Genomic DNA, 27,068 nt, shown 5'->3' on the forward strand with positions numbered 1-27,068 from the left:
AAAGATACTGAAAAAATATGATCAGAATTGTAGGGTAACATCAGGGTGCACTACGTTAACTAATCATGATGTAGGCATAGGAAACTCCAAAGTAATAAAGCAACATCTGTTTCAACTGAACCCATGGAGACTGGCTCAGTTAGAGGCGGAAATCCAGTGCACGGTGGATATGTTGCGGAAACAAGCGAAAACGTTGTGGTCCACAGTAGAGTTTGGGAGATTGAGGGGCATGTTAGTGGGCAAACCAGTGCTGGACATACGGGATTTTTCCAGACGATGGATGCCAGTGACCTGGGGATGGGGACAGGGCTACTACTGCAGGAATAGAGAGGTCAGTGGGATATTTAAAAAAAAACTTAAGTCCATGCCAAAGAACATATTTCACCATTGAAAAGGAAGCTTCTAGCCCTTCAGCATTTTGAAGTATATGTCTGAGATGACAATAAACAAAGTTTAGTTTATACAGACCATAATCCGCTTGCGTTTATAGAAAAGTTAGAAATTTGGAACCCAAGGTAATTCCTTTGGAGTTTGTTATTATAATTCAATGTTAAAATTGTACATGTCCAGACTTCCGGTGTGGCGGGCGGGAGGCAGCCGCACACTGGAGGGCTCCCTTTTGGGAACGGAATTTTCGGGGTCTTAATGCCCAGTCCCAGGGGCAACGGAGGCTGCAAAAGCAGTAAAAAGGCACAGTGAGGAGAGATGTCCATGTTGGGGGGAAAAACGGCCGTGCGCCGGGGAGTGGAAAGGTCAGCGTGGGGACTGCAAGGAAAGCGGAAGCTGGGGCACCAGGGGAGGCTGCATTGCTCACAGCAGAAGAAGTGACCTAGGTGATGGCCGTGGAACTTGAAAAACAGTTCACAAAGCACATGGAAGCGATGATGAAGGAGATGGGGCAGTATTTGAAGTGTTGGTGGAGGAGGTGATTGCCTCGGTGAGAGCGGCGGTATCGAACGCAGCGGCGGAGGTGCGGGAGCAAGGTGAGGCACTGAAGGAAGTGGAAGAGGCATTTTCACAGCACAATGATCAACTCAACTCGATGAGGAAGGAGCTGCGGAGGGTGATAGAGACCAACAAGGGTCTGCGAGCCAAAATTGAAGACCTGGAAAACAGATCCAGGCGGCAGAATCTGAGGATCGTGGGTTTGCCCGAAGGGGTGGAAGGCCCGAGGCTGACGGAGTATTTTGCCACGATGTTGGCAGAGCTGTTGGGGGAGGGGGACAATTCCTCTCGATACGAACTGGATTGGGCTCATAAGTCATGGAAGCCTATACCAAAGGCGAGTGAGCAGCCAAGACTAGTAACTGTTTGTTTCTGTAGGTACAGCATGAAGGATAAGGTCCTGTGCTGGGCAAAGCAGAAGTGGGAGGTGCAGTGGGCTGGAGCTGGTATACGTATATACCAGTACTTTATGGTGGAGCTGGCGAGGAGGCAGGTGGCCTTCAGCCAGGTGAAAAAGGCACTGTACATCAGCAAGGTGCAGTGTGGCATAGTATGTCCAGCTAAGTTGAGGGCCTACAAATCCCAGGACTTTTATTTTGGGATGGTGGAAGCGGCGGAGGAGTTTGCGAAGGCAGAAGGACTGTGGCAGAATTGAGTATTGGGACTGAGAGCGGGTCTTGTACCGATGTAGCTTCATGTAACTTTATTTTCTCACTGCATGTTGGTGTATGTACTAAATGAGTTGACGGCCGTACATCTGGACAAGGGAGGAGTTGGGACTTTCATTTGCAATGATGGTTCTTTGGGGCTTGGGTGTGTATGCCGGGGTTGTGTGCTAAAGGGAATTTCCTGTTTTTTCCTGGGCAAGGGGAAGGAGACCCGGATGGGGGCCTCCATACTGGCTGGTTTAAGTCGGCCAGTGAACGGGAGTGGTTGGGGGGGGGGGGGGGGCTGCAGCCATCGGAGCCTGGTAAAACTGGTTCTGGTGAGTCTAGCTGGGGTGAAAAGTTTGGGGAAGGAACCGAGGTTGGGGGAGGAGTTTACATGAGGAAGTGGAGATGAGGAATTTGTGTGTGGTGGGGGGGGGGGAGGTTCTACAATTCATGGGTGTCATTCATGGTACTCTTTCAGGGATTGGATGGCATTGAATATTTGGGGGGGGGGGGGGTGGGTGGACTATATATATGTCAATGGTGACCATAGGCGATTCCTAATTCCTTTATCTTTTGTTTTCCTTGGGAGGTTTTGTTTTATTCGAGGCTTATATTGTTATGCGGTCCATTGCTTGGGGAGTGGTGGGAGGATAGGATCGTTGTTGTTAATAAGGGGATTGACATTGTATTCGTTACCGTTTCCTGTTTGTTGGTGGGGTGTAAATCTTGAAGAAAATGTGAAAATGGAGAATAAAAATATATTTTTTAAAAATTGTACATGTCCCCAGAAGGGATAATGTGATAGCGGCTGCTTTGTCGCAGGTTTAAGGGCTGAGTAGTTACCAATGTAGGAACTGGCCGGGGGGTGGGGGGGCACACACCTATACAATAAGAAAGGATGAATGGATGCATGTTAATGATTTATGTTTTGTTTACCTCATAATGAAACGTCCGTGCCCTGACGTTTCATTCCTTTTAGGGAGGGAGGTATACAAGGGCCCTCCCTATTGATTCCCTTATTTTCCATTCCTTTTATTTTCTCATTATCGTTTTGATCCGTGGACATTTAATGGACATGTACTTTCAAGTTGAGCAGAGGAAGTGAAGAACTCAAAAGTAGCAAAATAATACACAATGCTTTGAAGATTTACATGCTGAACAGAAAACCTGGACACCCGAGAGATTGGAGGGATTTGGTTCGATTAGTTAGCTGGTGGCCAATGGAATGGCCAGAGACTGTATTCTGCCCGGCGACAGACAGTGATTGGGTTCAGGCAGGTAGGGCTTTTAAGAGGACCCAGAGAGACACTCCTGGACACAGAGAGAAGAAGCTGTGAGTTGCTCTCTCTCTCTCCAAAAGGTTTGCTGCCTGTTGTTTCTGAATCTGCAGAGAAGTTTTAAGATCCTGATGAATCTACAGTGAAAACCATAACAAACTGAAAGCAAAGACTTCCAACTGGAGGCCTAGACCGAGAATCTAACTGGAAGATGGCCATCTGAAACAGAGACTTTAATCTTTCGTATTATTCTTTTTTATACCCCTCTTTTCCCTCTGTGTTTGTCTGTCGTATGTGTGTGTGTGTGTGTGTATACGTGTGTGCATATAGAATGTGAGGCAAGTTAAAGAAGGGGAGTTAGAAATTAGATAATAGTTAACCAGTTGTACTTGCTGCCTATTTAATTATAGTTATTGTTATTAATTTTAAAAAATTGTGTTTAAATTTACAAACCTGGTGACTGTCATTATTAGGTAGCCAAAGACCAACGGCTTCAGGTATTTTCTAAAAATGAATAGTTAATTTCAATTGTGCTGCGACTCTGCGTCAACTGGGGCTGGAATTGACAGCGCACAAGCCCAGGGTGTCATAACACTTCCTTAATAATGAACTCTTAACAATTTCCCAACCACAGATGTCAAACTACCTAGTCTATAGTTGCCTATTTCTGTCTTCCTCCCTTTTAAAATAAACTCTTTACATTAGCATTTCTCCAATCCACTGGAACCTTTTCCCGAATCCATGTTTCTCTCTCCTCAGATGCTGAGTGTTTCAAGCGTTTTCTATTTTGTTTTATGACAATCCAAAGGGTTAAGTTGAGGAGCAGCTGATAGTGATGTCACTGCTGATGTAACTATGATGCAATATCACGTGATGAAGTCATTCAGATCGGGCGGAAAACAGAAGTTCAACCTCATGTCAAGTTACTGAGCTGTCCATAGATCTACGAATAAACTAGAAAGGTTTTTATAAATAACAGGCTAGGGTAGCATTCTTTGGGTAACAGGTTAACCCTAAAGAAACCCAATCTAGAACCCAAACACAAGGCAAAATAGATATGCCACAAAATATCTTGGGGTTAAACGGCCCTCGGTTAGTGCAAGATTCCCTCAGCGCTGATATTATTCTAGTCAAGGGAGCGCTCAAAATGGGGGAGTGGGGAGAGTATGGACCTTGGCAATCTTCGACTGTAGAGATGTTCTGATGTCAAGAAGTTTGTGATCTACCATCCAGTACGGGAAGAGGTGAAAAGGATTTTGGGCAACCAGACTGAGAGATAGAGAATTTCATCTGGAGTGGGATCCGTATCCCCTTGACGGTAGCTGGTCCCATCCAGGGAGACTGAGTGTTCTCAGACTGCTTCCTCATTGTTTTCTGTCTCCATCAATTTGTTTATTGGGGTTTCAAAGAGGTCTACTTGGAATCAGGTTAGAATATTTGTATTTATATTTTATATGTATCTGATGTTTTACATGTGGGCTACACACCAGCCTGTGTTTACCCAGCCAGGGCTGTGCGCTTGCATGTGTTCACACAGACTGGGCTGTATATCAGCCCGTGTTCACACAGACTGGACTGTATGTCAGCCCGTGTTCACACAGACTGGACTGTATGTCAGCCCGTGTTCACACAGACTGGACTGTATATCAGCCGTGTTCACACAGGCTGGGCTGTATATCAGCCATGTTCACAGAGACCGGGCTGTATATCAGCTTGTGTTCACACAGACTTGGCTGTACATTAGCCGTGTTCACACAGACTGGACTGTATATAGAACATAGAACATAGAACAGTACAGCACAGAACAGGCCCTTCGGCCCTCGATGTTGTGCCGAGCAATGATCACCCTACTTAAACCCACGTAACCCGTATACCCGTAACCCAACAATCCCCCCATTAACCTTACACTACGGGCAATTTAGCATGGCCAATCCACCTAACCCGCACATCTTTGGACTGTGGGAGGAAACCGGAGCACCCGGAGGAAACCCACACACACACGGGGAGGACGTGCAGACTCCACACAGACAGTGACCCAGCCGGGAATCGAACCTGGGACCCTGGAGCTGTGAAGCATTGATGCTAACCACCATGCTACCGTATATCAGCCGTGTTCACACAGAATGGGCTGTATATCAGCCCGTGTTCACACAGAATGGGCTGTATATCAGCCCGTGTTCACACAGATTGGGCTGTATATCAGCCCGTGTTCACACAGGCTGGGCTGTACATCAACCCGTGTTCACACAGAATGAGCCACAATCCCATGCGCTTGCAGAGCTCGCATAGACACAATGGGCTGAATATGATCTTAACCCTAAGGCTAATTTATACAGAGCTGTGTCAGTGGTCTCAGTGTTCCCTGATGTGGTGAAAGTAGATGGGGAGCTCTTTCACTGTCAGAGTAAAAGGATATCAGTGAAAGCCTGGCAGGCGACGACCACCATCTCTGTACTCGCGCTGACTCTCTTCAGTAAAGGCTGTCTCAGAGGTTCCTTCGAGCAGGCCCAGATCCGATCCTTCACATGAGCCTTAGGAAGCACCACTTTCCTCATTGATTCCTTGGCCGGGGGCCTGGTTAAAGAAGAGAAGAAGAAAGAGGCTAACACCTGCGATAAAGGATGGATCAGCGTTCAGATTGGCCTGCAACTTGTAAGATTTAACGAGGGGAAAATCAGGAGTGGAAAGGGGACAATCCCATTGAGTCAGATTAACCTGAAATGGTCATAGGAAAACTCCTCCAGCGTGTAGGCCTTGATTTTCACCTCTGGTTCCTTCACCTGGGCATTCTGGGATGCTTGGCGTCGCTGGTCAGGTGACATGAGTATCAAGGTCTGTCAGCAAAACAAGAACAGGATGTCAAAACTGGCTCTTTGAAATCACACAGCTCTGGGGAAAGGTTTCAGATGATGGCACAGTTAACAGGTTACTAATCTGCTCAGAGAGAATAATTCTATCATGGTTTCCTGTGTCCAAACAGAGGCACTTTCTGATCATTCTGACCTGACAACGCATTTGACATTTAGGTGGACTGGCAGCAGGAATAGGAGGGAAGTTAAAGCTTGAGAGGCTCTGAAGAGCAGCCAGCAGAGTCATAGTCAAACACTCACCAATCTGATCCTATAGGGTAAACATTGTTTACAGTAGCATTGTGGATAGCACAATTGCTTCACAGCTCCAGCGTCCCAGGTTCGATTCTGGCTTGGGTCACTGTCTGTTCGGAGTCTGCACATCCTCCCCGTGTGTGCGTGGGTTTCCTCCGGGTGCTCCGGTTTCCTCCCACAGCCCAAAGATGTGCAGCTTAGGTGGATTGGCCATGATAAATTGCCCTTAGTGTCCAAAATTGCCCTTAGTGTTGGGTGGAGTTACTGGGTTATGGGGATAGGGTGGAGGTGTTGACCTTGCGTAGGGTGCTCTTTCCAAGAACCGGTGCAGGCTCGATGGGCTGAATGGCCTCCTTCTGCACTGTAAATTCTATAATTCTATGCCAGTGATGTTAGCTCTCTTCATTCATTCTTTACACTGAATGAAGATAACTTCCACTCACTTCCTACACTCAGCCAGGGGAAAAAGTGCCTGTGTCGCTGGCAGAATGTCCACCTCATCAAAACTGTACCAGATAGTCACCTCAATAATGATTGCCATAACAAGAGGGAAAGCACTTCGTTCCATAATTGGGGGGGGGGGCACTTGATCCTGTAACGGAGGGAAGGTGCTCGGTCCCGTAACGGGGGAGCATTTAATTTTTTAACAGAGGGGTGCTCAGGTCTCATAACAGGGGAGCATTTGGTTCTATAATGTGGTGGGGCAGGGGTCCTGTAATGAGGGTGCATTCGGTTCTGTAACAGGGGGTACTCAGTCCTGTAATGGAGGTGAGGGCCCTTGATCCCATAACGGAGGACAGGGAGCATTGAGTTCTCTATCTGGGGGAGCGCTTGATCCCATAATGGTGGAATACTCGGTCCCATAATGGGGGAAGCGCTCAGTCCCATAATGATGGAGGAAACCCCTGGCCCCAGAATAGGAGGAAGCACGCAGTCTTGTAATAGGAAGGAGCACTTTGTGTTGTAATGGGAGGAGTGCTCAATGGGTTATGGCTCTGTAATAGGAGGGAGATGTGCTATGTAATGTGGGACATGTTGGTCTCATAATGAGAGTACTTCTGTAATAGATGGAGTGTTCAGATCGGTAATGGAATGATTACTCTGTTGTCCATTGAAAAGAAAGCACCGAGTCCTGTTATGGGGGAAGCATCGAGTCCTGAAATGGGACGAAGCATTGACTCCTGTAAAGGGAGGAATCATTAAGTCCTGTGATGAGAGGAACCATTGATTCCTACAATGGGAGGAAGCGTCGAGTCCTGTAAGTTGAGGAAGTGTTGAGTCCTGTAATGAGAGGAAGCATTGAATCCAATAATGGGAGGAAGCTCAGTCTGCAAAGGAGGAGCACACAGCCTGTAATAGGAAGTATGTGTCATCCCGTAATGTGGACTTATTCCTGTAAACTTTTACCACAATGCAATGGTGATCCATCTCTCAAAGGATTAAACCAGTCATGGTGCCAGTGTGATTATAAATCTACCTACCATCACCTCCGATGGCGGCTTCACAAGAGTCGGAATAATGTAGACGGATTCCAGTGAGAGGCTTCCTATCTTCGTAGTGCGTTCATTTTGTCCTTGAATCCAGCCGTAATCCTGAGTAATCTCCTCATTTTTAATCAATTTTATCAAATCACCCTTCTCATATTTTAGGAATATGGGGTCATCTGAAATGGCAAAATGAGCGGCAAATTAATGACTGCACAAGAAACCCAGGCTGCAATGGAGAACGTGTCAGATTATAGAGACTGTAACAGAGATGATTTAGATTCAAGAGGCTGTAATGGAGACAAATTAAACTATAGAGGCTGTAACGGAGACAAGGTAGGTTTTAGACGTTGTAAAGGAGACAAGTTAGATTTATAGAGGCTTTAACAGAGGCCGAGTTGATTATAGAGACTATAACAGAGACAAGTTAAATTATAGAGGCCTAAACAGAGACCAAGTTAGATTATAGAGACTGTAATGGAGACAAGTTAAATTATGGAGGCTGTAAGGGAGACAAGTTAGATTCTACAGGCTGTAACAGAGACCAACCTAGTTTACAGAGATTGTAATGGAGACAAGTTATATTATAGAGGCTGTAACAGAGACAAGTTAGATTACAGAGGCTGTAATGGACACAAATTAGATTATAGAGCCTGTGATGGATTGAATTAGATTATAGAGACTGTAATGGAGACCACAAGATTATAGACTGTAGGGGCAGACACAGCAGAGAGGATAGTTAGACTCAGGGACAAAGACAATAGATAATCCTGCACACAAAAAGGACTCGCATTTCGATAGCGCACTTCACAATCTTAGGATGTCCCAAAGTGTTTACAGCCAATTTGCTATTTTTGATGTCATTTATTCTCTCTGCCTTCCACAGCTATTCCCTGTTTCTCAATCCCTCCCTCTCCTTTCTCCCTCTCTGTAGCTCATAACAATAACATTTTTTATTAGTGTCACAAGTAGGCTTACATTAACACTGCAGTGAAGTTACTGTGAAAAGCCCTAGTCGCCACATTCTGGCGCCTCGTCGGGTACACAGAGGGAAAGTTCAGAATGTCCAATTCACCTAACAGCACGTCTTTTGGGACTTGTGGGAGGAGACCGGAGCACCCGGAGGAAATCCACGCAGACATAGGGAGAACGTGCAGACGCCACACAGACAGTGGCCTAAGCCGGAATCGAACCTGGGAGCCTGGAGCGGTGAAGCAACAGTGCTAACCACTGTGCTGCCGTGCTGCCCTGTCATGTGGAGGCAGGCAGGTGACAAGGAGGGTTCCCCAACATAAGTGTGTTTTTTGAAGTCTTCTGAAATCTTAAACGTAAACAGTGCCCTTCTTCAAAACAACATAGTGGGATAATTTACAATCTCCCGAGAGGGTAAATAGGGGCTTGGTTGATGTTTTACCTGAAAGTCGGCACCTCCCACAGTGCACCCCTACTTGGTCAGCCAAGATTGTGCATTCACGTCTCTGCGACTTGAATCTACAACCTCTGGACTCAGAGGCAAGACCGCTACTAACTGAGCCACAGTTGGCATGTTATTTGAACACACCTGCCCATATTTGGGTGGCCACTGCCAGTAATGGTGCCAGAGGGCGATTCGGTCCCACTAGTGGGTTTGGGTCTCGGAGCCATTTGCCGCTTCTGTCTCCCTTGAGTAGCAATGGAAAACCAACTCTATCACAGGTGGGATATTCGCCTGCACTGCCTATTTGCCTGCACTGCCATGGAAACACAAGTAAGGTGGCGGGTGGTTCCGTGTACCTTGTTTGGAGTTGCTGTGCAGTGTTACTGCATACTCCGATCTCATCTTCAAACCATTCAGGAACATGACTATCAGATCAGCAATGTCTTCAGCATATCCTGACGTCAGGGTGTACGTCTCCCCCTGTAGGGTGGTCACTGTGACACTCTGGCCATACAGCTTCGAAGCCCTGTGTGGGAAAACATACATCAAGAGTCAGAAAAAGTACAAAACACACAAAAGAAACGCAAAACCAAACCAAAATCATCATACCAGCACAGCAACAAATTGCTAGTCAGACCACAAGAGGCAGGAATTTCTCAAACCAGGAAGATGATCAGGTGCCCCATTCACTCTGTTTCCAACCCAGTTATAATTACCCAACTTAACTCCCTCGGCACCATGTTTTCCAATCTTTGCCGTGCTCTCCCCAACTTCAAGCTTAATTTGACCTCCTTCTTAACCATTTATGTCTTCATCCTTGCTGACGGCCACTCAATCTCTGGCCTCCACTTATTCTCCAAGGTGCCATTAAGTATTCATCTGTCTCACCATCACCATTTGACTGGTTAGAACAGGGGTGGGCAAACTTTTCCGTGCAAGGGCCGCATTCAGAAATTCACAATTCACAAAGGGCCGCATAGTATATTAAGTAAAATAATTACTTCACCCGGTTATGATTGTGGGCGCCTCATATAGAACATAGAACAGTACAGCACAGAACAGGCCCTTCGGCCCTCGACGTTGTGCCAAGCAATGATCACCCTACTCAAGTCAACGTATCCACCCTATACCAGTAAGAAACCCAACAGCCCCCCCACCCATTAACCTTTAAAAAAAAATTAAAAAAAAAAAAAAAAAAAATTTTTTTTAAAAAAAATATTTTTTTTTTTTTTTTTAATGACTTGGTGGGCCGCAGAAATACCTTTGGCGGGCCGCATGCGGCCCGCGGGCCGTAGTTTGCCCACCCCTGGGTTAGAACCTCTTCAATTAGGGCCATGATGTGGAGATGCCGGCGTTGGACTGGGGTGAGCACAGTAAGAAGTCTTACAACACCAGGTTAAAGTCCAACAGGTTTGTTTCAAACACGAGCTTTCGGAGCACGGCTCCTTCTTCAGGTGAAGAAGGAGGAGTGCTCCGAAAGCTCGTGTTTGAAACAACCCTGTTGGACTTTAACCTGGTGTTGTAAGACTTCTTACTGTGTTCAATTAGGGCGGCATGGTGGCGGAGTTGTTAGTACTGCTGCCTGCGGTGCTGAGGACCCGGGTTCGATCCTGTATGGAGCTTGCACATTCTCCCCGTGCCTGTGTGGGTTTCACCCCCACAACACAAAGAACTAAGGGCTGGTTTAGCTCAGTGGGCTAGACAGCTGGTTTGTGATGCAGAGCAAGGCCAGCAGCGTGGGTTCAATTCCCGTACCAGCTAACCTGAACAGGAGCCGGCATGTGGCGACTAGGGGCTTTTCACAGTAACTTCATACTTGTGACAATAAAAGGTTATTATTATTATTATGTGCAGGTTAGGTGGATTGGCCACACTAAATTGCCCTTTAATTGGAAAAAAAAATAATTGGGTACTCTAAATTTATTTAAAATGAACCTCTCCAATTGAATTTTCAACCCTCCCTCAGCATTAGGTTCAGCTACTCAAAAGTCACCATTTGACCACCCACAAGAAGGATTGATGGCCCTCCTACTCTCCGACCTTTCTACAGGTTGAAATTCTCCTTGATTGTCTGTTTCTGTGCCACAGCCTAACTTCTGCCCAATTTCTAAGCCTGACTGACCTCGAGCTACACCACAAACTGTCCTAACACCAAGCCAGACTGCTGTTTAAGTGAGGAGAGAGGTACTGAGTGGAGAGATTTAGCAGGCAAATTCCAGGGTTGAGGGTTATGGTGACTGAAGCTTTTAGCACTGATGGTGGAGTAGTGGATGTTAATGTCATGTCAGTTACATTGTAATGGTTAAGAGAAATAGGTGGTGGGTATTAACTGTCTTTGATCACATATAAATAGGGGATGGCTGGGACACTAGGTTGAGTGGAAGGTGAGTTGAGAGACTGAACAAGTCAATAAACCCTCTTGATATAGAATAACCCTGAATCTTGGTTTCGGCTTCAGTGGTTGGGTTGGATCCTGTTTACAGTGGAGGGTGGGGGGGGGGGGGGGGGGGACGACGGTAGAGCAGTGTTTAAAGAGAGGAAAGTACTGTAATGTAGAGGTGGAGAGATTCACAGGCATTGGGTGGAGTAAAGCACACGGTACACGCGCTCCATTTAATCTCTCACCTGTTTGTGTTTACTCCCGTAATTTCGGGGAATGACCGTTTCAAGAGGAGTTTCTCATTCTTATCCACAAAGCTGATGCCAAGCCAATTAACCGCCACCACCAGCTGGTTCTTTGGTAAGGTGGGTCCTAGGAGAGAACAAGAGTGTGTGACACTATTTACTGTTGAAGCCGGTTGTGACTGCAGAGGGTACACCTTGCGTTAATCCCTCTATTTAGACAGTCTGGTCAGCAAACAGCAATCTGCCTTTTCTAATTGCAATCTGTCATTTTCTGCATGACCAACAACACTCGCATGAGGAATGGATTCCAATTGTAGAGACCATGGGACCGGGACTAATATCCTTGAAGGGAGATTTTCTAGTGCCGTTGGGCAGGGTTTAACCAAGCTTGTCAGGAGGATGGGATCCTGAGGGGTCGCTAAAATTGGACGGAAGTAAAGCTGGCAGGAAGTAGCAGAAGCTGAAATATGGCGAGTTAAATTAGAAGACAGGTGAGCATCAGTTTGGCTTTGAATGTGCAATAATGGTAAATTGACAAAGTTACGGGCATTCTACCTGAATGCAGGCAGAATTCGTAACAAGGTAGATGATTTAAAGGCACAAATAGGGGTCAAAGGATGTGATCAAAGTGCCATTACAGAAACATGGCTACAGGGTGACCAAGACTGGGAATTGAATATTCAAGGGTTTTCACCATTTAGGAAAGACAGGCAAAAAGGAAAAGGAGGTGGTGTTGTATTGACAATAGGGATGGGATCAGTACATTATTAAGGGAGGATCTCAGATCGGAAGATCAAAATATGGAATCTGTTTGGGTGGAGTTAAGAAACAGTAACGGGCAGCAAACATTGGTAGGAGTTGTTTATAGGCTACCAAAAAGTAGTGGGGTAGTGTGGGGCATGGTATCAATCAGGAGATTAGAGAAACATATAACATTGTTAATACGGTAATCATGGGTGACTTCAATCTGCATACAGACTGGGTAAACCTAATGAGCGCTAATGCCGTGGAGGACGAGTTTCTCGAGTGTGATCTATTTTTTCCCAATCTATTATTACATAACAAGAATGGGCTAATTGATAATCCTGCTCTAAAGAAAACCTTTGGGGATGAGTGACATGATATGATCGTTCAATCTGAAGCCAGGGTGTTAAATTTGAACAAAGGAAATTATGAAGGCAGGTGGGGTGAATTGGCTGAGGCAAATTGGGAAAGTATATTCAAAGGTATGAGGGTACACAGGGGATGGATTGTCTTTAAAGAATTGTTATAGAGTTTACAGAAATTATACATACCTTTAAGGCACAAGGACACAAAGAGAAAAGTCAGTCAACCGCGGCTATCAAAGGAAGTTAAAGGTTGCATAAGATGAAAAGAAAAGATCTATTAAGGTTGCCAGAAATAGTAGTAAACCTGTGGAGTGGGAGCATTTTGGAATACAGCAACGAAGGACCAAGAAACTGATAAAGAAAGGGAGAACAGAATATGAATTCAACATAGGAAAACACAAAAACAGACTGTGTAAACTTCCACAGATATGTAAAAAGGAAGCATTTGGCTAACACAAATTAGAGGCAGGAGACTTTATAATGGGGAAGAGAGAAATGGCAGAGAAGCTACATTATTACTTTGTGTCTGTCTTCATAGAATCCCTACAGTGCAGAAGGAGGCCATTCGGCCCATCGAATCCGCACCGACCTTTCGAATGAGCATTCTGCCCATTTACAAGTGTTCACCCCCACCTAGCCCCATAATCCCATAACCTAATTTACCCATCCCTGGACACTAAGGGGCAATTTAGCATGGCCAATCCACCTAACCCGAGCATCTTTGGACTGTGGGAGGAAACCCGGAGCACCCGAAGGAAACCCACGCAGACATGGGAGGAATGTGCAAGAGGAGCTCACTGAGGAAGACACAAGAAATCTCCCAGAATTAGAGATCCAAGGGACTAGGGAGAATTGAGGGAAATTAGTATTCGTAAGAGGGTTGTATTGGAGAAATTAATAGGATTGAAAGTTGGTATGTCCCTGGGACCTGATATTCTATATCCCAGTGTTGAAAGAAGTGGCCATGGAGATAGTAGATGCATTGGTGGTCATCTTCCAAATTCTACAGATTTTAGAACAGTTTCTTTTGATTGGAAGGTAGCAAATATCACCCCACTATTTAAGAAGGGAGCGAGAGAGAAAACAGGGCACTACAGACCTGTTTGCCTTACATCAGTAGTGGGGGAAATGCTAGAATCTGTTTTAAAGGATGTGATAAATGGACAGTTAGATCATGGGAAATCATGTTTGACAAACCTGTTGGAGTTTTTCTGAAGATGTTATGAACAGAATTGGTGCATGCAGTGTACTTGGAGTTTCAGGAGGCTTTTGGTAAAGTTCCCCACAGGACGTTGGTCAGCAAAATTAAAGCATGTGGGATACACATTGACATGGATTGAGGATTGGTTACAGGCAGAAAACAGAGTAGGAATGAATGGGCCACTTTCGGATTGGCAGGCTGTGGCTAGTGGGGTATCGCAGGGATCAGTACTTGGACCCAGCTGTTCACAATATATATCAAAGATTTGGATGTGGGAATCAAATGTAATATTTCCAAGTTTGCGGATGACAAAGCCAGGCGGGAATGTGTATTGTAAGGAGGATGCAAAGTGGCTTCAATGGGATTTGCACAAACTTGGTGAATGGACAAGAACATGGCAGATGGAACATATTGCGGAAAAATGTGAGGTTATCCACTTTGGTAGAAGGAACAGATGTGCAGAATATTTTTCAGATGGTCAGAGGTTAGAAAATGTAGATGTACAAAGAGACCTGGGTGTCCTCGTCAATAAGTCACTGAAAGTTAACATGCAATTGTAGAAAGCAACCAGGAAAGTTAATGGTATATTATCCTTTCTTGCAAGAGGATTTGAGTACAGGAGTAGTGAAGTCTTTCTTCAATTGTATAGAAGCTTGGTTAGACCGCACCTAGAGTATTGTGTGCAGTTTTGGTCCCCTTACCTCAGAAAGGATATTATTGCCATAGAGGGAGTGCAGCGACAGTTCACCAGACTTGTTCTGGAGATGGCAGGGCTGTATAATGAAGCGAGATTGGGCAAACTGTCTTCTCTAGAGTTTTGAAGAATGAGAGGTGATCTTGTGGAAACCTACAAAATACTTAAAAGAACAGGCAGAGGGGCAGCACGGTGGCCTAGTGGTTAGCACAGCTGCCTCACGATGCTGAGGTCCCAGGTTCGATCCCGGCTCTGGGTCACTGTCTGTGTGGAGTTTACACATTCTCCCTGTGTCTGCGTAGGTGTCGCCCCCCCCCCCCCCCCCCAACCCAAAGATGTGCAGAGTAGGTGGATTGGCCACGCTAAATTGCCCCTTAATTGGAAAAAATAATTGGGTAATCTAAATTTAAAAAAAGAACAGGCAGAGGAGGAGATGCAGGTGAGATGTTTCCCCTGGTTGGGGAATCTAGAACCAAGGGGCACAATTTCAAAATAACGGGGAAGCCAGCTAGGACCGAGATGAAGAAACATTCTTTTCCTCAGCTTACCTCAGAAAGGATATTATTGCCATAGAGGGACTGCAGCGACAGTTCACCAGACTTGTTCTGGAGATGAATCTTTGGAATTCTCTGCTCCAGGGGGCTGTGGAAACTCAGTCATTGAGTATTTTTAAAGAAGAGTTTGATAGATTTCTAAATACCAATAATATAAAGGGATATGGGGATAATGTGGAAAAAGGCATTGAAGTGGATGATCAGCCATGATTGTACTGAATGGCAGAGCAGGCTCGATGAATGCCGACTCCTACGCTCCCACACGCATGCGCACAGTACCTGAAAATTTTGAAGCTTCAAAAAACCTGGAAAACAGGAGAGGCCACTTCATGCGAGCAGAATCAACCAGCTGTTCTTTGAATTTCAGTGCGTTGGGCCTCTCACTGACAAACAAATCCTTGAACAAAAAGACAAGAGATCACAAAAGATTCAGGGAGACGGACTCACTCGCCCACTCAGACAGGGCAGGTCATCAGGCAGAAAACAACATTTTCCTTCAAAATCGGCAGAGTGGAGCCTGTACTCGAGCAGCCCACCCTTTCAAAACTCAAAATGAAACAACCACTGTTAGGTGTGATTCTGCTATTAGGCAGCAGTTGCTGAACAATCCTGAGTGCGCTAATAGTTGCACTAACAACCAATTTAAGATAATTGCTCTCGTCAGCTGTCTCATTTACATTATAAACAACATATTCATACACAGGGACCCATCCTTTGCAAACAAAAGGAATATGCTCAAGCCTTGCATTGTTTTTGAATTTCTCGAGAGCTTGAGGGAGCTATAGCTTCTGATTACTTTCTCCACGGCAACACCTTGTTCAATCAGAGTTGAACCAATCAGCAACTTTTTCCCCATGTATTATAAATTACTGATTGGTTGAAATTTTGCATTCTAGCATTTGTTCTGATGAGTGCAAGAAGAAAAGCTTTGGCAACATGTCTCATTTTAGAAACAATCAGAGCAATGAATGGCATGGCGGCACAGTGGTTAGTGCTACTGCCTCACAGCACCAGGGACCCAGGTTCGATTCCCGATCTTGGGTGACTGTCTGTGTGGAGTTTGTATGTTCTTCCCATGTCTGTGAGAGTTTCCTCCGGGTACTGTGGCTTTCCTCCCACATCCAAAGATGTGCAGGTTAGGCAGATTGGCCATGTTAAATTGTCCATTAGTGTCCAACAGTTAGGTGAGGTTACTGGGATCGGGCCTAGGTAGGGTGCTCTTTCAGAGGGCCGGTGCAGACCCGATGGGCCGAATGGCCTCCTTCTGCACAGTAGGGATTCTATGGGTCTATTCTATGAATGGAGATGGGGAAGGTGAGCATGAGGAAGCAAGCAATAGTTAGCAGGGGCTCATGGGTTTAATGTGGAAGTTGGGGAAGAGGGAATTGGCACTGCTGCACCTCTTGGTTCCACAATAAACTGGTATTTCCTAACTGGGGGGAAACTGGGTGGGTTCAGGGCAGTCACCAGCAGTCTCTTCAACTATCACAGGTTTAGCTTGAGAGCCTGTGAAGAACTGACTCCCACATTTAGCACAAACTGCAGTCATTCACAGTCCAGTTCCATAAAGGGGTCTGAAACCTCTGTTTGCCTGCGGAGTGGGGTTTATGCCAGTTCCAGGCTGGGTGCCTCTGGAGGAGCCCTAATCAATATGCCTATTCGTGATTGATGTGCCTGGCACAACCCAGTAAGAAAGGGTGCGGCCTCCTTCAAAAGCAAGTGCATATCAGAGCCAGAGAGAAAAACGCAAGGAGAGGGAATGCTGAGCCAGTAGCTTGCCCAGAACGCAACCGTGTCCTATTTGCAGCACAACCTCCTGGGCACAGATGGGCCTGAGCAGTCACCAACAAGAGAACTGATCTTGGCTCAGAAATCGCAGGAAGTAGAATCCGTATTGGTGGGAGGTTTAGAATAGCATAGGTCAGCAAACACTGGTGGAAATAGTTCATAGGCCCCTCAAACAATAGTTATACTGTTGGAGAGAGGATTAACCAAGGAATTATTAGAGCTTGTAACAAAGGCAATGTAATAATTGTGGAGGATTTTAATCTTTATAGAGACTGGACCAATCAAATTGGCAAAGGTAAGTTTCCAGAATACTTTCGCGACAGTTTTCTGCAACGATATTTTGTGGAACTGACTTGGGATAAAATCTAGTATTGTGCAATGAGGCAGCATTAATTAGTAAAAGCTCCATTGGGAAATAGTGATCATAATAATATTGAATTCTACATTACGTTTGAAACGAATATACTCCAGTCACAAATAAGAATGTTAAACTTATTGAAAGCTAACAACACAGGTATGAGGTAAGAAATGGCTAAGGTTGATTGGGAAAATAGACTGAAAAGGTATAGAGTTAAATAAACAATGGGAAACATTAAAGAAACAAATCAAAATGTTTTACAAATTGAAAAACCAAATTGCAGCAAGAAGGATCCATCTATAGCTTACTAAGGAGTTTAAAGATAGCATTTGATTAAAGGAAGGGGTTTATAATGTTGTAAAGAATAGAAACAAGTCTGAAGATTGGGTGTACTTTAGAAACCTATAAAGGGCCACCAAAAATGATAAAAACGGAAAAAGGTAAAAAATAGATTAGAATGAAGTAAACCAGCCAAAATATAAAAACATATTGTAAAAGCTGTTATAAGCATATACAAAGGAAGAGAGTAGCTACAGTGAACATTGGTCCCTTAGAAGCAGAGGCAGGAGAAATTATCATGGGGAACTCGGAAATGGTGGAGGCATTGAACAAATAGTTTGTGTCTTTCTTCACAGTCAAAGACATAAGTTCCAGATATAGACAGTAATCTAGGGGCTAAAATGAGGGATAAAATTAGGGAAGTTAATATTAGCAAAGATGAGGTATTGGAGAAATTTAAGGGACTAAGATCTGACAAATCCCTAGGACATAATGACCCAAAATGTTTTAAACAGATAGCGGCAGAGATGGTGAATGTGCTAGCTATGACTTTCCAAACTTCTTAGATTCAGGAAACGTTCCACTAGATTGGTAATTGGCAAAATTACCCCTTTTTTCAAGAAAGGAGAGCGAAAACAGTGAACTACAGGCCAGTTATCCTAACATTTATTGTTGGGAAAATGCTAGAATTATTATTAAGGAAGTCTTAATGCACTTAGAAATGCATAGTATGAGGGCAGCTCTGTGCCTCACGGTGCCGAGGCCCCAGGTTCGATCCCTGCTCTGGATCACTGTCCGTGTGGAGTTTGCACATTCTCCCCGTGTTTGCGTGGGTTTCGCCCCCACAACCCAAACATGTGCAGGGTAGGTGAATTGGCCACGCTAAATTGCCCCTTAATTGGAAAAAATTAATTGGGTACTCTAAATTTAAAAAAAAAAATGCATTGTATGTTTAGAACAAGTCAACATGGTTTTACAAAAGCGAAATACTGTTGACAAATTTATTAAGAGTTTTTTGAAGATGTAGCTAGTAGAGTAGACAAAGGGGATCAAATAGATGTAGTATACCTGAATTTCCAAAAGGCATTCAATAAGTTGCTGCACTAAAGGTTTCTTGGCAAGATAAGGGTTAACAAATGGGAAGCAGATTTGGGAGGGGAGATCAATTGGGTCCCATGGAGTGAGGCACTGCATAGGGTAAATGGGACCTCCTCATGTGCAAAGATGAGCCTGATACAGTTGAAGGTGGTGCACGGTGCATATGACTCGGGCAAGAATAAGTGGGTTCTTTCAGGGGGTAGCAGATGAGTGTGAGAGGTGTGGGTGGGGGCCAGTGAATCACGCACACATGTTTTGGGGTTGCAAGAAATTGGGAAGATTCTGGGCGGGAGTGTTCGCAGCCTTAGCCAGGATAGTGGAGGAGGGGGTGGATCCGGACCCTTTGGTGATGATATTTGGGGTCTCAGAGAAACCGGACCTCATGGAGAGGAGGAAGACCGATGTCTTGACCTTCACCTCCCTGATTGCACGGTGGCGAATTTTGCTGGACTGGCGGTCGGCATCGCCACCGGGGGTAGTGGCATGGTTGGGTGACTTGTACGACTTCCTGTGATTAGAGAAGATAAAATATGAGTTAAGGGGCTCTTCAGGGCGGTTTGAGGAAAGGTGGGGGATGTTGTGACCGTGTTTGAGGGGCTGTTCATCGTGGGGAAGGGGTGGGGTGAAAAAGAAAAAAAAATCTGTACAGACTGTACAGTTGATTGTTGGGAAGCATGTTTCCCAGGGTGTTTGTTCGCTGTAACCTGTTTTGATACATGTTTGTAATAAAATATATTTTTAAAGAAGGGTTAACGGAGTTTGGGGGGCAATATATTAGCATGGATAGAGGATTGGTTAATAAACAGAAAACAGAGTGGGGATAAATGGGCCATATTCATGTTGGAAGGCTGTGACTAGTGGAGCGCCATAATATAGACAATATGGAGATATAGACAGGTTAAATGAATGGGAAACAAGGTGATAGTTGGAATATAATGCAGAGAAATGTGAGCTTTTCACTTTCGTCATTGGAATAGAAATTAGAATATTTTTTAAAAGATCTGAAACTTGCCAATGTCGATGTTCAGAGAGACTTGGGTGAGCTCGTACAAGGAAAACAAAGTAAGCATGCAGGTACAGCAAGTAACTAGGAAAGCAAATCCCCTTTACTGCAAGAGGATTGGAGTATAAGAATAAAGAAATCTTGTACACGGCTTTGATGAAACCATACCCGGAATACTGTGCGCAGTTTTGCTCTTCGTATTTAAAGAAAGATATACTTGTATTTGAGGAAGCACATATGGACGTATGAAATAGGAGCAGAGGCTGGCCATTCAGTCCATCAATTCTTTTTTAAAAATAAATTTAGATTATCCAATTATTTTTTCCAATTAAGGGGGCAATTTAGCGTGGCCAATCCACCTACTCTGCACATTTTTGGGTTGTGGGGGCGAAACCCATGCAGACATGGGGAGAATGTGCAAACTCCACACGGACAGTGACCCAGAGCCGGGATCGAACCTGGGACCTCAGCGCCGTGAGGCAGTTGTGCTAACCACTAGGCCACCGTGCTGCCCCCCAGTCCATCAATTCTGACACCAATCAGTAACACCGCGGCTGATCAGTTTGTGTTTCGGGTTCCACGATACAGACATTCACTCACAGGCGACTGGGATTAGAAGTTGTGGTGATACGCCTATGGGCTATATCATAGTTGGATGGTGTGCGACCTCCAACCAGCAGTTGGCGGTACAGGCACACCATGCGGTCTCCGGCCAAGGGCACGTGAGCTGGGACCCGGATATAAAGGGAGATACAACCGGCCATTTGAGAAGAAGATTGAGAGGGTAATAAGACGTACATGTAATTGGCCAGTGCTGGGTGTACGTTCCAGAGGAGTAGCAAGACTCTACGATAACGTCCTGTGTCAGATTGCCATCTTACCACACGAGACACGATTAAAGGATCCTGGTTTGGACAGGTCGAAGTGTTTGGTGTACAAGGGACCAAACACAACAGGTAATGTTTCACAGTTTGATTATGGCTTGAGCTCAACTAGATCCAAAACTCTAGGTTGTTGTACAACTAGAAACAGAACTCCTTGCCTCATTTTGCCAATGCCTAATTGAAAGAGTCAGAAGGAGATTGGCTGTGACCTTTGATCTAGTCTTAGGAGCGGCTCACCTTTCTACTTTGCTGAACATGTCCGGGAGTGACTGACAAGTGTTGATGGTATAAACACAGTTGCAACTATTATTGAAAATGGCAATAGTAATTTGGCACTCACGGGGTTAATCTGGATAGCAATCTGTTGCTTCAGCCACTACACACTTGTCAATGAATTCCTCTGTTTCATCCTGATTTCAGCCCTGGTGTTAAATCCCATTGGACGTACCTTGACTTGTGCTGTGATCTGTTGGCACCATTTCTCTGGGGATTTGCTCTTTAAGAGTTTATCGGAGATACAGGCGTGCACGACCATCACCCCTTTCTCAGTCTCTACATCTGCTCCAAAGCGCACATAGTAATATTTAGCAGCAACGTCGACCAACTCTTCCTCCTGGAAGATTTGGAATGAAATAAAATGTTAAATCACTTGCTGAATACCCTGGTAGCTACAGAGTAGACCCACTCTGACCATGCGGCAACTCTTTCTAGGCCTGGGCAGATTCACACCGGGGTTAGGAATGCATTTCCCAGGACTCTGGGACCGTGCTTCCCAGGGCTCGGGGACCGTGCTTCCCAGGGCTCGGGGACCGTGCTTCCCAGGGTTCGGGGACTGTGCTTCCCAGGGCTCGCGGACCGTGCTTCCCAGGGTTCGGGGACCGTGCTTCCCAGGGCTCGCGGACCGTGCTTCCCAGGGTTCGGGGACCGTGCTTCCCAGGGCTCGCGGACCGTGCTTCCCAGGGCTCGGGGACCGTGCTTCCCAGGGCTCGCGGACCGTGCTTCCCAGGGCTCGCGGGCCGTGCTTCCCAGGGCTCGCGGACCATGCTTCCCAGGGCTCGGGGCCCATGCTTCCCAGGGTTTGGGGACCGTGCTTCCCAGGGCCCGCGGACCGTGCTTCCCAGGGCTCGGGGATAGTGCTTCCCAGGGCTCGGGGACCGTGCTTCCCAGGGCTCGCGGACCGTGCTTCCCAGGGCTCGCGGACCGTGTTTCCCAGGGATCGGGGACCGTGCTTCCCAGGGCTCGGGGACCGTGCTTCCCAGGGCTCGGGGACCGTGCTTCCCAGGGCTCGGGGACCGTGCTTCCCAGGGTTCGGGGACAGTGCTTCCCAGGGCTCGGAGACCGTGCTTTCCAAGGATCGGGGACCGTGCTTCCCAGGGCTCGGGGACCGTGCTTCCCAGGGCTCGGGGACCGTGCTTCCCAGGGTTCGGGGACTGTGCTTCCCAGGGCTCGCGGACCGTGCTTCCCAGGGCTCGGGGACCGTGCTTCCCAGGGCTCGGAGACCGTGCTTCCCAGGGCTCGGAGACCGTGCTTCCCAGGGATCGGGGACCGTGCTTCCCAGGGCTCGGGGACCGTGCTTCCCAGGGCTCGGGGACCGTGCTTCCCAGGGTTCGGGGACCATGCTTCCCAGGGCTCGGGGACCGTGCTTCCCAGGGTTCGGGGACCGTGCTTCCCAGGGCTCGCGGACCGTGCTTCCCAGGGCTCGGAGACCGTGCTTCCCAGGGCTCGGAGACTCTGGCTGGGATTCTCCGAGCCTCTGTACTGCAATCGCGTTCGACGCAGCACCGGTCCGAGACCATTGAAAGAATCCCCCGCGGTAATTCTCCGCCGGCAACTGGCCGAGTTCCCACCGGCGTGCTTCGCTCATGGTTCCACCCGGCGGGCCCTCGGAGTGGCAACGGCGGACTCAGTCGGCAGGGAGGGGCCACACCTCCAGCATGGCCAGATTCGCGATCGGGGCCACCGATCGGCGGGTGTGGATGATCTCGGGGGGGGTGCCTATATTCTCAGGGCTAGTCTTGCTGTGTGGGTTGGCCACATTGCACGGGGCCACCGCTGCGCGCCTGCAAGGACCTCCGGCCAGACGTGCAGGGCCCTATATCGGCAGGAGGAGCTGCGTGGACTACTCCAGGCCCTGCTGGCCCCCTGCGAAATGGAGAATCACTCTGGACTTTCTCCAGGTTAATCCAGAGTGATTCGCGCCCGTTTTCCCGTAGGCTTTGAGGCCATAGCCCCATTATCAGGGAATTCCGCCCTGTGTCTCCCAGGGCTCGGGGACTGTGTCTCCCAGGGCTCAGGGACTGTGTCTCCCAGGGCTCAGGGACTGTGTCTCCCAGGGCTCGGGGACTGTGTCTCCCAGGGCTCAGGGACTGTGTTCCCCAGGGCTCAGGGACTGTGTTCCCCAGGGCTCAGGGACTGTGTTCCCCAGGGCTCAAGGACTGTGTCTCCCAGGGCTCAGGGACTGTGTCTCCCAGGGCTCAGGGACTGTGTCTCCCAGGGCTCAGGGACTGTGTCTCCCAGGGCTCAGGGACTGTGTCTCCCAGGGCTCAGAGACTGTGTCTCCCAGGGCTCAGGGACTGTGTTCCCCAGGGCTCAGGGACTGTGTTCCCCAGGGCTCAAGGACTGTGTCTCCCAGGGCTCAGGGACTGTGTCTCCCAGGGCTCAGGGACTGTGTCTCCCAGGGCTCAGGGACTGTGTCTCCCAGGGCTCAGGGACTGTGTTCCCCAGGGCTCAGGGACTGTGTTCCCCAGGGCTCAGGGACTCTGTCTCCCAGGGCTCAGGGACTGTGTCTCCCAGGGCTCAGGGACTGTGTCTCCCAGGGCTCAGGGACTGTGTCTCCCAGGGCTCAGGGACTGTGTCTCCCAGAGCTCAGGGACTGTGCCTCTCAGGGCTCAGGGACTGTGTCTCCCAGGGCTCAGGGACTGTGCCTTCCAGGGCTCAGGGACTGTGCCTCTCAGGGCTCAGGGACTGTGTCTCCCAGGGCTCAGGGACTGTGTTCCCCAGGGCTCAGGGACTGTGTCTCCCAGGGCTCAGGGACTGTGTTCCCCAGGGCTCAGGGACTGTGTTCCCCAGGGCTCAGGGACTGTGCCTCTCAAGGCTCAGGGACTGTGTCTCCCAGGGCTCAGGGACTGTGTTCCCCAGGGCTCAGGGACTGTGCCTCTCAGGGCTCAGGGACTGTGTCTCCCAGGGCTCAGGGACTGTGTCTCCCAGGGCTCAGGGACTGTGTTCCCCAGGGCTCAGGGACTGTGCCTCTCAGGGCTCAGGGACTGTGTCTCCCAGGGCTCAGGGACTGTGTTCCCCAGGGCTCAAGGACTGTGTCTCCCAGAGCTCAGGGACTGTGCCTCTCAGGGCTCAGGGACTGTGTCTCCCAGGGCTCAGGGACTGTGTTCCCCAGGGCTCAGGGACTGTGTCTCCCAGGGCTCAGGGACTGTGTTCCCCAGGGCTCAGGGACTGTGTTCCCCAGGGCTCAGGGACTGTGCCTCTCAAGGCTCAGGGACTGTGTCTCCCAGGGCTCAGGGACTGTGTTCCCCAGGGCTCAGGGACTGTGCCTCTCAGGGCTCAGGGACTGTGTCTCCCAGGGCTCAGGGACTGTGTCTCCCAGGGCTCAGGGACTGTGTTCCCCAGGGCTCAGGGACTGTGCCTCTCAGGGCTCAGGGACTGTGTCTCCCAGGGCTCAGGGACTGTGTCTCCCAGGGCTCAGGGACTGTGTCTTCCAGGGCTCAGGGACTGTGTCTCCCAGGGCTCAGGGACTGTGTCTCCCAGAGCTCAGGGACTGTGTCTCCCAGGGCTCAGAGACTGTGTCTCCCAGGGCTCAGGGACTGTGCCTCTCAGGGCTCAGGGACTGTGTTCCCCAGGGCTCAGGGACTGTGTCTCCCACGGCTCAGGGACTGTCTCCCAGGGCTCAGGGACTGTGTCTCCCAGGGCTCAGGGACTGTGTTCCCCAGGGCTCAGGGACTGTGTCTCCCAGGGCTCAGGGACTGTGTCTCCCACGGCTCAGGGACTGTGTCTCCCAGGGCTCAGGGACTGTGTCTCCCAGGGCTCAGGGACTGTATCTCCCAGGGCTCAGGGACTGTGCCTTCCAGGACTCAGGGACTGTCTCCCAGGGCTCAGGGACTGTGCCTTCCAGGGCTCAGGGACTGTGTTCCCCAGGGCTCAGGGACTGTGACTCCCAGGGCTCAGGGACTGTCTCCCAGGGCTCAGGGACTCTGTCTCCCAGGGCTCAGGGACTGTGTTCCCCAGGGCTCAGGGACTGTGTCTCCCAGGGCTCAGGGACTGTGTTCCCCAGGGCTCAGGGACTGTGTCTCCCAGGGCTCAGGCACTGTGTCTCCCAGGGCTCAGGGACTGTCTCCCAGGGTTCAGGGACTGTGTCTCCCACGGCTCAGGGACTGTGTCTCCCAGGGCTCAGGGACTGTGTCTCCCAGGGCTCAGGGACTGTGTCTCCCAGGGCTCAGGGACTGTGTCTCCCAGGGCTCAGGGACTGTGTCTCCCAGGGCTCAGGGACTGTATCTCCCAGGGCTCAGGGACTGTGTCTCCCAGGGGTGGGGACTGTGTCTCCCAGGGCTCAGGGACTGTGTCTCCCAGGGCTCAGGGACTGTGTCTCCCAGGGCTCAGGGACTGTGTCTCCCAGGGCTCAGGGACTGTATCTCCCAGGGCTCAGGGACTGTGCCTTCCAGGACTCAGGGACTGTCTCCCAGGGCTCAGGGACTGTGTCTCCCAGGGCTCAGGGACTGTGTTCCCCAGGGCTCAGGGACTGTGTTCCCCAGGGCTCAGGGACTGTCTCTCCCAGGGCTCAGGGACTGTGTTCCCCAGGGCTCAGGGACTCTGTCTCCCAGGGCTCAGGGACTGTGTTCCCCAGGGCTCAGGGACTGTGTCTCCCAGGGCTCAGGGACTGTGTTCCCCAGGGCTCGGGGACTGTGTCTCCCAGGGCTCAGGCACTGTGTCTCCCAGGGCTCAGGGACTGTGTCTCCCAGGGCTCAGGGACTGTGTCTCCCAGGGCTCAGGGACTGTGCCTCTCAGGGCTCAGGGACTGTGTCTCCCAGGGCTCAGGGACTGTGTCTCCCAGGTCTCAGGGACTGTGCCTCTCAGGGTTCAGGGACTGTGTTCCCCAGGGCTCTGGGGACTGTGTTCCCAGGGCTCAGGGACTGTGTCTCCCAGGGCTCAGGGACTGTGCCTCTCAGGGCTCAGGGACTGTGTATCCCAGGGCTCAGGGACTGCTTTCCCCAGGGCTCGGAGATTGCTTCACGCTGAGTTGAATCTAGCCAAAAAGGGGAGGAGTAGTCCCCATTCCTGCTCACTGTCCAATTTCCCCTTCTGAAAGGGCTCTTTGTGAAGCCCTCCACCTTGATGACAGTCACTGTCTATCGAATCACAGATGAAGAATGTCCACACTGGGTCCTGCTACCAATGGCCCATCTGTGGCCAGGACTTTCCAGTCCTGATTGGTCTACGGCAGGTCTACCCATGGAGGGAGCGGAAAATCCCAGACTCCACCTCATCAAGAGTGAGAAACTTTAAGAGATCGTTGTTAAAATAATTAGTTATAATCAAATAACATCATTCGCATCTGAGTTAAATGCAAAAATGACGAGTCTATAACGATGAGTTGATAATGAGATGTGAATAATAGTATATATAATTACCATAAATGCTTGATAGCCTACCTTTTCACACTGATATTCCCCAAATCGAATGCCTCGGATAATCTGTTGGTAGATGAGATCTGTGCTGATGGGATCTTCACTGCAGTCGTGCCAAGGCGTGAAGATCTCCTTTCTGAAAAACAGGCGCCATGCCGCATGCCTCTCCTGTCCACCTTGCCTCTTCACATACTGTTCACACCGGGAGATGGCATCCAACACATGATCTCTGCCACTCCCAAGAGAGGAGAACTAGCAGTAAGCAGAAACAGCAGCCCAGGTTAGTGCCAGGAGGGGCAACCGTGACAATTAGAATCACAAGCTGTAAAACCCTTGCCCAAACGCCACGGTGCCAAGTGCAGAGAGGATTGAGAGGAGTTGGAGAGCACGTGAGGCACACCCAGCAACACTGGCTGTGCGAGACACACCCAGCAACACTGGCTGTGCGAGACACACCCAGCAACACTGGCTGTGCGAGACACACCCAGCAACACTGGCTGTGCGAGACACACCCACCGACACTGGTTGTGCGAGACACACCCAGCGACATTGGCTGTGCGAGACACACCCAGCGACATTGGCTGTGCGAGACACACCCAGCAACACTGGCTGTGCGAGACACACCCAGCAACACTGGCTGTGCGAGACACACCCAGCGACACTGGCTGTGCGAGACACACCCAGCGACACTGGCTGTGCGAGACACACCCAGCGACACTGGCTGTGCGAGACACACCCAGCAACACTGGCTGTGCGAGACACACCCAGCAACAATGGTTGTGCGAGACACACCCAGCAACAATGGTTGTGCGAGACACACCCAGCAACACTGGTTGTGCGAGACACACCCAGCAACACTGGCTGTGCGAGACACACCCAGCAACACTGGCTGTGCGAGACACACCCAGCAACACTGGCTGTGCGAGACACACCCAGCAACACTGGTTGTGCGAGACACACCC

The 27,068-nt window shown here is 48.9% G+C and overlaps 1 protein-coding gene across 6 annotated transcripts in view; it reads right to left on the minus strand.

Annotated features, from left to right (window-relative positions):
* Positions 1-27,068, minus strand: part of LOC119976212 (unconventional myosin-VIIa-like) — a 270,037-nt gene that overhangs the window by 58,678 nt on the left and 184,291 nt on the right. For all 6 annotated transcript variants that reach the window (XR_005462884.1, XM_038816529.1, XM_038816530.1 and 3 more), the window contains 8 exons: positions 26,131-26,358; positions 20,922-21,086; positions 15,343-15,460; positions 11,506-11,632; positions 9,237-9,406; positions 7,461-7,642; positions 5,591-5,709; positions 5,292-5,449 (listed from right to left, as the gene is read on the minus strand). Coding sequence is in view for 5 of the 6 variants with exons in the window: in XM_038816529.1 (XP_038672457.1) it covers positions 5,292-5,449; positions 5,591-5,709; positions 7,461-7,642; positions 9,237-9,406; positions 11,506-11,632; positions 15,343-15,460; positions 20,922-21,086; positions 26,131-26,358 (1,267 nt within the window). In the remaining variant the exon portion in view is untranslated. The remainder of the gene's footprint in view (positions 1-5,291; positions 5,450-5,590; positions 5,710-7,460; positions 7,643-9,236; positions 9,407-11,505; positions 11,633-15,342; positions 15,461-20,921; positions 21,087-26,130; positions 26,359-27,068) is intronic.

The sequence above is a fragment of the Scyliorhinus canicula genome, chromosome 13, assembly GCF_902713615.1.
Source record: "Scyliorhinus canicula chromosome 13, sScyCan1.1, whole genome shotgun sequence".
Taxonomy (NCBI): domain Eukaryota; kingdom Metazoa; phylum Chordata; class Chondrichthyes; order Carcharhiniformes; family Scyliorhinidae; genus Scyliorhinus; species Scyliorhinus canicula.